Below are 12577 nucleotides of genomic sequence, written 5' to 3'. Positions count from 1 at the left end.
ATACAGCAGCAAAAAAACTCTCCAACAACAAAAAGAATTCATAAATAATGTTGAAAAGAAAATAAAACAATTCAGTAAGTCAAAAACGCTTAAGTTTTTCAAATCTTAATGATAAAACATCTTTTAATGTTCATAAAATTGTATAAAATACTTCCAAGTCATACATTATGTTTTTAAAAAAATGTTAGTTGTGGAGTTGTCATGTATTTGTTTTGTTTGTGCTTTTAACTGAATCATCAGTGAAAACAACACTTGCTTCAGGATATTTCCACACTTAGTGGTTTTAAATGTACAGATTTAAAGCTTGACTGCTTTTCAAATGATTAATTTAATGTTTTTCAATTTAAAATGTTGTGTTTATTTTTGAATATTTTAGTGTTAACCATTAGAAAGGAGCAGACTTTAAAATTAAGATAAAACCTGTTTGCTTGAATTTTGCACTTCATTTGCTGTTGAAGGTGAGAGACTAATTTCTGCTGTTTGTTTTATTACAAGAAGTTTCAAGTCATCAATCTAGTACTTAAATGTCATACCAGTAAATATAAACTGTAATAAAAATCAACAAAAAAAGTTAAGGTCCTCATAAGTATGACAACCTTTGAGTTTTTAGATAATTTTGTTTTTACACTTGGCAAACATTATATGCATTGTTTTTGATGATTTGAAGAAGCTTTCATCTTGGAGGAATTCGATTTTCTGAAAACCGCCCCAATGCAAACTGTATAGGACCCCAAAAATGCAACCTTAAAGTTTTGAGCTGCAAATTTTTTTACATTTAGCATTTATCACAAAAACACATTGTAGACAATTTAAGACAATTTAAAGAGAGTTTCATAATGTGACTTCTTGATTCTATGTAATTTTAATTGCTTAAAGTAAGTCTTCTTGGATTTCTAGTTTTTTTCAAAAAAATAAGAAGTGCCTCCTTAAAACTTTCTTTAAATTGTCTAAAATTGTGCAAAATGTGTTTTGGTGATAATTGGCACATGTAAAAAAAAACTTTTAACTAAAAACTATAAGGTAAATCTTTTTTGGGTCAATACAACTTGCATTGCGGGGATTTTCAGAAAATTTAATTCTGCAAAGGTGAAAGTATCTTCAAATCATCTAAAATTTTGCACATGTTGTTTTTGTGGTATTTGCTAATTGCAAAAAAAAATTGCTGAAAACTCAAAGGTTGCAGTATATTGGTTGCACTCTAATGGACATTGAAATAAGCATATAATGTTGGCTAACTCAGCTTGTTTAACCAAGTTTTAGGCCAACCTAGGTTGTTTTAAGCACATTTTGAATAAATGTAATAAATAAAAGTGTACATGTCTTTAAATATAAAAATATACTTCAGTCCTTAAGTATAAGCTTAATTAAAAACACTATAAATTTAAAATTTACATCGTGGTCTTTTAAGTGGTAAAAAAGTCAAAAACATGTCAGAAAGTTTAAGAAAAAGTCAGTAAAGGTGTTTATTATACACTCATTTCCTCACACTTGAAGAACTTGAACTTTCTTTTAAACTGAGGTCAAATTTACTAATTATCAATAAAACTGACAAATTTGGTTTTGTAAAAAGTTTTAACATTTATCAATAAAATCAACAAACTTAGCTTTGTTGAGGTTTTTATCAATTATCAATAGGACCAAAAAACATAGTTACTCAAAGGTTTTTAATAAATTTAAATATATGTCTATAAGTTCAAGTGAGGACGAAATGACTTCCCTTCTTCAAACTGAAGAAAATTCTCCTTCAAGACCTCCATTGTTAGTTTAAACAATAAATAAAAATAAAAATAATAAAGTGGTAGTTAGTATAAAAAAATTGTACAAGATAAGAAGGTAATCAAACTAAGTGAATTTGTCTGAAGATGTATTTCAGTTGTAAAACTTTATATGTTTTAATATAAAAAGAATACATTTAAACAATAATTTTTAAATATTCTATTATGAAAATCTTAACTTGAAAGCACTAAAATATTAAATTCAAATTGTAGATTAAAAATACATACTTATAATAAAAATTGAGCAGTAAGATAATAAAATTTTATCATAATGTTTAAAGTAAAAATCTATGTATAAGGTAAAGACATCAAAATTATAAAACTTAAAAATTTTTTTAATAAGGCTATTTTTAAATTATTTAAGGACTCTTATAAAGTATGAAAAAAAGGCTTCCTGTTTATGTTCCGTTTAAATATTTGTATTTCTCTTTAATTCAATCAGTTAGTTGAACTCTAATTGAAACTTACTTTCCTTATTATTATTTTTTAATTCAAGTACATTTCATCGATTCTGATTATACTTAGTAACATTTTTAAAGTAAATAGTTTTAGAATTAACCACTTTTGTAAAAAATTAATAATTTAAACATTTGTTTATGCTCTTTATTATATTAAATGACCTGTTAACGTTTTGTAGGAGTGAAAGCCAGCAGCAGTTAAGAAATAGGGAATCACCAGGTAAGTATTTAAAAATGTTAATAAAAAGGTTGTTAAAAAGATTGCATGTGTCTGATTAAATTTTTTATGCAACATTTAAAAAAAATACGCAATCAATAAGTTATTTGTTAAATGAGGGGTGAGTTTTTTATAATTTAAAAACATATTGAAAATGAATAACAAAAAGTTTTCTTAAAAACCAATGGTTAGTGTATATATTTTAAAATAAATAGTTATGACAATATTTTGTTTATTTACATTCAAAAGTCATTCATTTATAAGTGTTTAAAACAAAAGTAAGACTGTATTTATAAATACACAATCATTAAGTAACATCTTAAAATCATCAAAGTAGTCCAGTCACATTGTTGTGTTGATAATATATCATTCTACTTCTGCAAGGTAATGTTTTACAAATGATATAAACAGAAGTGAGGGAAGTGAATGGAGAAGATGAGGAGTCTGAGCCTGGATACGGAGCTGAAACAGTCATCAAATTATTTGTTCCCGTCACAATCTGCATGCTTGTAGTTGTGGCAACTGTCATGTGTGTTTATTTAGTATACTCTACTTTCACTATTTGAATTTAATTATATTTTGCATTTTTTTTTACTTCAGTCGTTTGTTAAACATTTTTAAGAAATAAAATTGTTATCCAACTGATGTAACAAAACTTAATTTTAGTTGTTTTTCGAATATAAAGTTATCAAGCATTTTGCCTGTTTTCATATCTTAGATTCAATTTCATCTCAATTTAATAGTAATCAACAAAACAGTTAAATGTATAACCGTACATAGTAAGGTGTTTAGCCCACCCACATAAAAGTGTTGGTTGTTTCGAATGTAAAAAGTAAGTAATTACAGTCACAAAACTTAATAGTTTTTCAAAAAATCCACCACAAATCATATAATTTCACAGGTCAGTTTCATTCTACACTGACCAGTCGGACGGCAACTACTTGGTGTACACCCCATTTCACACAGCTGGCGCCTCTAACGGTCAGGTTGCTTGGGAAACCTTGTTGAATGCAATAATCATGATTTCGGTTATATTGGTGATGACAGTGCTGCTGGTTTGTCTCTACAAATACAGGTTGGTATTGATTAAAATATTTTGCAAGAACTCTTTAATCATAGTATATATATATATTTATTTATATGATATATATATTTATTTATTTATAAAGTGATTAAAATTAATAATTAAAATATATGTCTTTATAAGTAAAGCTTGTAGTGTTTTGTAAGCATTGTAATATTTGCAATAGTTTCTATATATTCTGCTTATAGTACTTTTCGTATATAGTATAATCTCAACAATATGTAGCTGATGTTTATTGATTTATTTGCAATTATATTACAATTATTGATACTATTCATCAGATACTGTAGTAATGTATTAAGCGGTTTAAAAAAACTAATGAACTGTATTAACAGTTAAACACTTGTAGTATATCAGTAAACAATGGCTGAATATTATTATACAATTTATCACTTGTTGGTTAACAATCACTATGACATTCTTTATATACATTTATCTCTACATATAATGTTTTCCATTTTATCTTTTAGTATTTAGCATTGTTTAAATCTAATATGAACAAAACAATATGCTATCTATATTTTAGAAATGTATATATTTACTAGATGGTTTGCTGATAATTACACATAACAAGCATATTTATAAATTGATTTTTAAAGTACTTTCATTGTTGGTAAAAGTTTTGTTATTTAAATGTCAAAGTTGAAATTAATAAATGTCAAAACTATCAAATAGCATTAACTTTAGAATTGCAAGCATAAAAAGAAAAAAAGTAGTATCAATTTGATTATAATGTAAAACATATAAGTTGTTAAATAATGGTTTATTGTAAATAATTTTTAGAGTACATAAGTAAGTAAGCAGCCAAATATATGCCATTGTTGATAATTACTTAACTGTTAGTTTATTGTTCTACTGTTACAGTGTATGCATTATCTAAGATTATAAGCAGTGCTGTTTTATTTAAAATATTTTTATAAGTATTTGTTTACTAAATTTTAACTATCTAGTTTTTTCAAAGTACTTTTTCAAATATTTTTAAGAAGTTTCTACAATATTTGATCTTTTAACTTAATATGCAAAAACTAATAAAACTTTTGAGAATCAAGTTATTTTATTTTTGCTTTCGCTCCACTAGATATTACAAAGTAAATTTAAACAAATCTTATCAAATTTTCCTTCACCATATGGTACAAAGTGATCCACGGATTTTATATGCTTCTTTCTAAAAAAACAATTAGTAATTAATTTATTTTTCATTAGATTAAAATAAAAGCCTAAAATATTAACTATAAATTCTTAGCTAATGTGATAATTTTTATAAGATATTTGCAAGGTTGTTCCTAGCAACCTTACATGTACAAAATATATAGTAAAACTTATTGACACTCATTTACATTAATTTTTCCTCCACCAAACGGTACAAATTAAAATTAACTAAATCTTATTAATTTTCATACACTAGGTAGTTTAAAGTAAATTTAACTATATTTTATCAAAGTTTTTCCTCAACCAGACGGTATTGAAATGTTACAAGCAGCAGTTTTAAATATTTGTTTACTATTTGATAAAACAAAATAAATTCATTAAACTTCATCAAATTTTCTTCCACTAGATGGTACAAGGTTATTCACGGATAGCTGAATTTAACAAAAAGTTTTTTCACTTTCATTTTTTGTTAAGTTTAAATTTTAGTTAATTATTTTTCATCCACTAGGTGGTACAAGGTGATTCACGGTTGGCTGATCATGTCGTCGCTGATGCTCCTGTTCCTCTTCACGTTCCTGTACCTGAACACGCTGCTGACCACTTACAACATTGTTAGCGACAACATCACCGTGGCCATCTTCCTGTGGAACTTCGGGGTGTGCGGAATGATGTGCATACACTGGAAAGGTGTACTTGAAAATACTTTTATGAATGAAGTTATTAAACAATATTGTATCTTTTTTATCATAAAAATTTTTAATTTTTTTATCTGTTGCTAGTAAGTTTAGGAATGATGTGCATGCATTGGAAAAGTTAGAATTGTATTTTAGGTATGTCTAAATTTTTATACATCTTCACTCAACTTGTACTAATGGTGATGTTTCGCTGTGTTAGTTCAATAGCACAGTTCTATGGGTTCTGAAAAATAGTAAGACAGCAAAAAAAAAAGCAAGCCAAACAAAATAAATCTCATAAACTGAGTGCTTTGATAGATTGCTTTTTTATTTTTAACTTAATTTCTTTCTTTTTGACCATTTATTATTACATATCATCAATATTTTGCATATTGAATATTGAGTATTTCGAGTTTTAAAAGCTTACTCTACGTTTATAACATAATAAAACAAATTTTTAATCATTAATTTAACCAAGTAAACCAAATATATTAATGCAAATAATTATCTTAAAAACAGGACCACTGTTAATGCAACAAGCCTACCTGATAATAGTCTCAGCACTGATGGCGCTCACGTTCATCAAATACCTTCCTGAATGGTCTGCATGGCTCATTCTCGCTTTCATTTCTATTTACGACTTATTCGCTGTGCTCTGCCCCAGTGGTCAGTTTGAGTTATTTTTAAAACAATTATTTAATATTATTTCGCATTTGTTTTAAAATCATACTTTGATGTATAACTGTCTATTTTATTATGACAGAAAAAATGAGTCAGTTTAGCATATTCATATATAAAAAGTTTTATTGTTCAGTTGATATTTTTGAAGCTTTTTTCTATCTGCAGAGCAATGACTATTTTAAACAAAAATTTGATAAATTTTTCCTTTCATAAAAAAAAAATCAAAAAAGTTAAAACACATTTGTTCGCAGGACCATTGCGCATGTTGGTGGAACTTTCGCAGGAGAGAGACGAGCCGATATTCCCCGCACTGATCTACTCCTCCATGGCGTACCCGGAAGATACTCAAGTTGGGGAAAATCCCCAGAACGAAAACGATGACGGGGGTTTTGACGAGGAGTGGCAACAGAGAAACCGGCAGAGAGACGTTTGTTGAAATATATATTTATAACTTATAACGTAAATAATTAAAAATGATTTTTCCAGTATTTATATTTAACATCACAAGTTTGATTTAAAGCTCGGAGATGTTTGTTGTAATATATACAAATAGATAATTTGTTGTAAAATGTTTATGTTCTTAAATATTAAAATTGGTATTACTATCTAATGCTCACTCTTTGTCGGAAAGTAGTTATTTTATATGTTGATAAAGTTTTAAAACTTATATTTCTACCTAACATGGCAAACTGAAAATAATGAATTGTGCAATGTTGTTGTCGGAATGACGAATTTTGACTAAATGGTCAGATTTAGTTGTTCTATTTTTTTAGTATTTAGTTTTTGATGCGACTGGGTTCAGTGTATTTTAATTTGTTTATCAGACCTCAATTTTCATTATTCTTATTAAATATCAAATATACTATTTAGTAACTTCACGAATTTCCTGCAGTAAATGTTTAACACATTATGTATTTAACTACAACAAATAGTCATTTAATTTTCTCCCCACCCAGCTGCACACGACCGAGGAGTCGCGTGAGCGCGCCAGAGAGCAGATCGGTGACGTCACAAACGTCAACGCGCCACCCGGTGGTGAGGAGAAAGAAAGCAAGGGAGTGAAGTTGGGATTGGGTGATTTCATATTTTACAGGTGAGAAATTTGTGAAAAATATCCAAATTAGTTGAATTTAATTAATCCTTCCTATATGAACACATTCATGAACATTTTAAATATTGTTATATTTGTTGATAAGTTTACTATAACAAACAAAATTTTTACCTTGTCTTTCTCCCAAGGATAAACTCAATTTCATACAAACAACTTTTACGTGTGTCAGATCGCACAAAGTTTCAAACCAGGAATTTTTTTACCTATTAAATATAGAATAAAATGTAATAACCTGTTAAAAAACAGCGTCTTGGTCGGAAAAGCGGCGGCAACCGGTGACCTGACAACCACAATGGCTTGCACTGTGGCCATATTGGTCGGATTGTGTCTCACACTTGTCCTGTTAGCCATCTTTCAGAAAGCACTGCCTGCATTGCCAATTTCAATATTCCTCGGCCTCATTTTTTATTTCAGGTTGGTTTCTTTTTATTTTTAAAGTTGAGTGTTTAAAAAAAAACTTATCTTGAAAATAATCGAGGCTGTAGCTTTTAGCTTAAATGCTTCCAAGTTTGCCAAGAAAATAACCAAGTAATGATATAAATTAAATACTTTTTCCATTAAGTGAAATATTTTAAGTATCTTAAAATTCAATGCTAAGTTTAAAAAATATAAAGCTTTTTAACATTTATAAATAACAGTTTTAATATAAGTAATATATAAAATTTTTTGAAATACATTTTTGTTTTTTGCAGTGCAAATTATGTAATCAGTCCGTTTATGGATGAAATTGTCTCAAACCAAGTGTTTCTGTAGCTAAAAAAACAAAAAAAAATGTAAAATTTCTAATGGATTCTTGCATTTTTGGTGCAATAAGTTTATTTCTGACCAAAAGTTTTTTAGAATAAAAAAAGCAAATTATTTTACTATGTGGAAATGTTTTTTAAACTAAAGAATGACTTTTCAAGTTTTTATAGTACACAACGTTGTATGAAAACTTTACTTTTGAAACAACACCAGCTTTTTTGAAATAAGCTGCTTTTTAAAACTATTTAAAGACTTAAAGTTTTTTGTAATGTCTTAAATTTTTTCTAGTTACACTGGTAGAAAACGAAAACTTGTTTTAAATAAATGTTTTTGTAAAGTATGATAATTTTAACTGTATTTATTTATGTATATCGCAGTAGTTTTTATTCCATTTTTCTGTTGTGTGTATCACGTTTTTAGAATTCTTTGCATCATGAATAAACTGCACTTTTTATTTTCTAAAACTTTATCTACAATTTCTGTTAGTGTATTTCAATTTGATTTGAATAAAAAATAAACTGCGTTTTTCCGGTCTATTAATCATTTAGTTGGTAGTTTAACAATGTAAATGTAGTTAAACAACTAAGATGCATTTGTTATTACAATTTTTTTTCATACGAAAAAAATATAAATTAGAATAGTAACAAATTTTTTTTTACTCTTTAAGTTTAAATATGAAATTATTAATTTCTAATTTATACTCCTTAGTTGCAAGATGTTTAACTAAAACAGAGCTTAAGAAGTTGTTGTCCAATTAACACAGAGGTCCGCAGTATTTTATGAGAAACGGGCCAGATTTACTGAAAAAAGTCTTTTGCGGGAAATAAAATTTTTGAAAAATTTTACTTGAAAATAAGAGATACATATAAGAGCAGTTTTGTGCTATTATAAAGATAAAATGGGCATCGTAGTTTACTTACCAGCAGAAAACAGCACATTCATAATCCTTGGTTAAAATAGTGTTTTCTGCATTAGTTGTGTTTTTAGCTAAAAAGTACGTTGCGGGCCATACATTTTTTCTTGGTGTTTAGACCCGCAGGCCGATTTTTGTTTTCGAGAACAATGATTTAGTTAATGTAACTCTTCTTTTTATTTTTGCAAAACATTTTCACTAAAACTAAAAAGCAGTAATTGAATTAATATGCATACAAAATTATTATTATAAATTCCCTTTTTCAAAATAAAATAAATTCTTTTAATGTAAACCATAAACAAAATAAGATTAATCACTCTTTTTAAATGGAATATTAATTTAAACTTTATATTTTACTGTTCACGTTTTAAAATATACTCCCCCTAGTATATAAAAATAAATATGTTTAGTTAGATAATTTAGAAAACTAAAGGAAGGCAGAAGTTAAAAGTTTAGCTAGTATAAAAAATATATACAAAAATTTTTACAGATTGAAAAAAAAGCTTTATTTATACACAAATTTTAACTACACATACCAGTAAAGTTTAACTTTTTTGTAATTGCCAGCTATAAAGCAATGATGGTAGGTAGGTTTCAAAATGCACGAAGGGCCACTTTTGCACGGGGTGAAACTTTTATCAATTTATTTATAATATATTTATATTAGTATTATAGGTTTATTAATATATTTTAGTACCACTGTTACCCCATACCCTTGGTCAGTAACTTTTTTTTTGTGTTATCTCTTACCCTTGATCGGTAATATTTTTAAGTTTATTTTTTCACTTAATTTTTTTACACTCGTGAAAAAATTACCCTGCGTGCAAAATTTTGTTTTTTTATTAGTTTATCTGTTGGTTTTTTTTTCTATTTTTTTTTAATTCTCGTGCAAAAATGTAGCTCGTGCAAAATTTACCCTTGGCGCAAATTTTTCTTCGTGTAACTTTGTTCTCGTGCAATTTTTTCTTCGTGCAATTTTGACCCGTTCCCGAGGTAATAGTTGCCAAGAAATCTGGAATTTGAGAAGAAATTTTTGAAAAAAAAATTGGAAAGCATAGAACTTTGAACAAATCCTTAAAATACCTTGAATTTTCACGTGAAAACAATGAAATTTTGAATAGATACAAAAAAATATTATGTGCAATGTTTAATTTGTATTATGTATAGTTTTATTAGTTATACACATTTAAAGAAGCTTTTCAATACTTTTATCTTATTTAACATAGTTTTTACTTTAAAATTAATTTTGTTTTATATAAAGAAAAAAAGCTTTACTTTTTAAAATTGAAGTTTGTTAGAACGTATCCCCAATAACTTTACTCTATGATCAATAGTTACTAACAACAAGAAAAATCTTTTACTTACTTTAGAAGTTTTTTTTTACTACAAATATTTAAATGATACCTAGTCAACTTTTGATTACTGTATATTTTCACCGTTTGGTAGCGCTGTCTACTTTGATGCAGTAGTATTTTTTCGCAGAATTAAAAACTATCTTCTTTTTGTTTACAGATAAAAAGCTGCATGTAGTAAAAGTTAAGACAAGCTGTTAGATTTAAAATTGTAATCATTCTTATTTTTGTTGAAACCTGCTTTTGTCAGTATGTTTGTATTGATTTAGTACATGCAAAAAACAGTTGAATACCTTTAACAAAAGAAAGAAGTATTAGATTTTGTTATAACTTTTATTTCTAAGTTTTTCTGTGTTTTTTTTATACTTGTTTAAATATATAGATTATAATACTTTTAAAAGTAGGTGATAAAATTAAAAAACTTTTGTCTTCGAATTTTTTTCATAGAAAGATAAAGTTATGAATTTACCTTTTCATGTATTTTAAATCAGCAATAATGTAAGTACGGATAATAACACTTTTCATAAATTAGATTTTTTCAAAGTTTTATTTTACTTTGGTAAAGGTTTGTAAACACTGCTTTTTAAAGCTTATATGTCTACAACAAGCTTTCAAGCAATTTATAATAACATTTTAGTTTTCATTCTAAATATTTAATTAAGTCGATTTTTTAAGGGTTGTTCAACTTTTTGAGCCAGCGGGCCAGGTTTAGTACAGAAAAACCTTTTGCGGGTCAGACTTCGTAGACAAAATAAAGCGGGCTGTATTATTTTAAAAAAGCTACTTTAATAAATAATACTCCTTGAAACTATAACAAAAAAGAAATAGTCATTTAATAAGTATTTATGTGTAATAAAGTTCAAATTAAAAGCTAACTTTAAAATATTTAAAATTTAAGTTTTTTATTTATTAGATTAATTTAATTTTAAGCTAAAATGTACGTCGCGCGGGCTATATGTTGCCCATTAACAATTTAGACCAAATTAAGTTTTTTCTTAAACCTATCTAAGTTATTTTTTAAAGACCTGTTATACAAGACTTTTATGAAGTACAAACTATAAACTAAATGTTTGTAAATAAAATAACATCAAAAAAGAGAACTTGAAACAGTATACATCTACACACAGTTTAAACTGATTGGACATTTTGTTGCAATGAAATTTTTCCTGATAATTCTAATTCACCTGTCCTTTTCTTTTGCCTTCGATGAGTGTTCAAACACAAGCAAGCTTGAAAACGGTAACTAGCTTTATTTTTTTAATTTCAAACAAGTTACAAAGTAGTTACAGTTTTTAAACTCACAAATTTTAAAAAGATACCAAGTTTGTAGCATAGGTATGTTTGTTAAACTCTCAAGTATGTTTTTAATTTTTAAAGATTGCAAAGACCATGACTACATAAAGTGGGAAGTTCCTTTTAACTGGCCAGCTACTATTTCGTGTTATCATATTTATAAATTTACTGCTAAATTGGATCTTATTGAATACAACAAAGTTGAAAAAAGAAAACTTAAGATGAAAGACCTCACATTTCAAGTTAGTCACAAATTTAAAATGGCTACAATTTATGTTTTTTAAATCGTAAAACTGTTACGTTGTAATTTGTTCTAAATTAAACAACAAAAAGTTATAAATTTATGTGCATATATGAAGACGAATTAGGTTTGGTGTATGATTTAATAATCTGCAAAAATAATATCTGATAGTAAATATATCAAATTTTAAGTGCACGATCGCTGAAAGTGATAATTTGAATGTGGTTTTCAATAAAACCTTATCTAACCAATACTACAAAAACTTCAAATCCATAAATTTTCGATTTGCTTCTTACAAACTAGGAAAAATTCAGCAACCAATTGTCCTCTATCTAGTCTTGACGGTTAGTTTAGATAAGATTACATGAATGAAGTTAGTATGTTTATATATTTTTATTGTATAAAAATAATCAGACTATAAGAATTAAAAAAAATTGTATTTGTTTGTTTGTCAGTTTTAAGAAGATTTTACAAATATTTTTATTCACTGAAAAAACTAGTATAAAAAATAACACCAAAACAACTATTCAAGGTAAACGAACTGAATGTTTGCCATAAGACAAATGTTTATATCAAACCAAAAATACTTCGTTATAGCGAATGTTTTAAAGCTGAAATAGCGTCCTTAAACTTTCAAAATAGTATAAACTCAATTTTTGGAAAAGCTTTATATCTTAAAAAGCAAAGTTAGTTTTTTTGTTTGTTTTACATTTGCATATAACCTAAAACTATATTTTCAAAGACTTAAGTAGACAAAAGTAGATTTCTAAATAATAAATTACTTTTAACAAAGCATCAACGCAGCTATCATTGATAAATGAGGTAAGTTTATATCTGAACAAAATAAATAAACAATGGACTTATAATTGCTCTGAAATACTTCCA

General features: G+C 26.8%; 1 protein-coding gene across 1 annotated transcript; it reads left to right on the top strand.

The window, feature by feature from the left end:
- The first annotated feature begins 1663 nt into the window (after window positions 1–1663).
- LOC145844469 (presenilin-1-like) lies at window positions 1664–8135 on the top strand. Its single transcript, XM_082951872.1, has 10 exons — window positions 1664–1758; window positions 2413–2453; window positions 2862–2979; window positions 3352–3525; window positions 5192–5370; window positions 5877–6023; window positions 6290–6465; window positions 6995–7131; window positions 7396–7563; window positions 7842–8135. The coding sequence occupies exons 1-10, from the start codon at window positions 1682–1684 to the stop codon at window positions 7900–7902; spliced, it is 1278 nt and encodes a 425-aa protein (XP_082807998.1). The 5' UTR covers window positions 1664–1681; the 3' UTR covers window positions 7903–8135.
- The last annotated feature ends 4442 nt before the right edge of the window (window positions 8136–12577 follow it).

The sequence above is a fragment of the Thalia democratica genome, chromosome 9 (genome assembly GCF_965202585.1).
Source record: "Thalia democratica chromosome 9, ktThaDemo2.hap1.1, whole genome shotgun sequence".
Classification (NCBI taxonomy): domain Eukaryota; kingdom Metazoa; phylum Chordata; class Thaliacea; order Salpida; family Salpidae; genus Thalia; species Thalia democratica.
Note: the sequence above shows the minus strand (reverse complement) of the source record. Positions and strands in the feature narration are given on the sequence as shown.

What these genes read in the sequence shown, in the direction of transcription:
- LOC145844469 (XM_082951872.1), top strand. Translation starts at nt 1,682, where the DNA reads ATGTCTATAAGTTCAAGTGAGGACGAAATGACTTCCCTTCTTCAAACT. An exon ending in GTAGTTGTGGCAACTGTCAT is followed by an intron (nt 2,980 to 3,351) that starts GTGTGTTTATTT and finishes ATAATTTCACAG; the next exon opens with GTCAGTTTCATTCTACACTG. An exon ending in GATGTGCATACACTGGAAAG is followed by an intron (nt 5,371 to 5,876) that starts GTGTACTTGAAA and finishes TCTTAAAAACAG; the next exon opens with GACCACTGTTAATGCAACAA.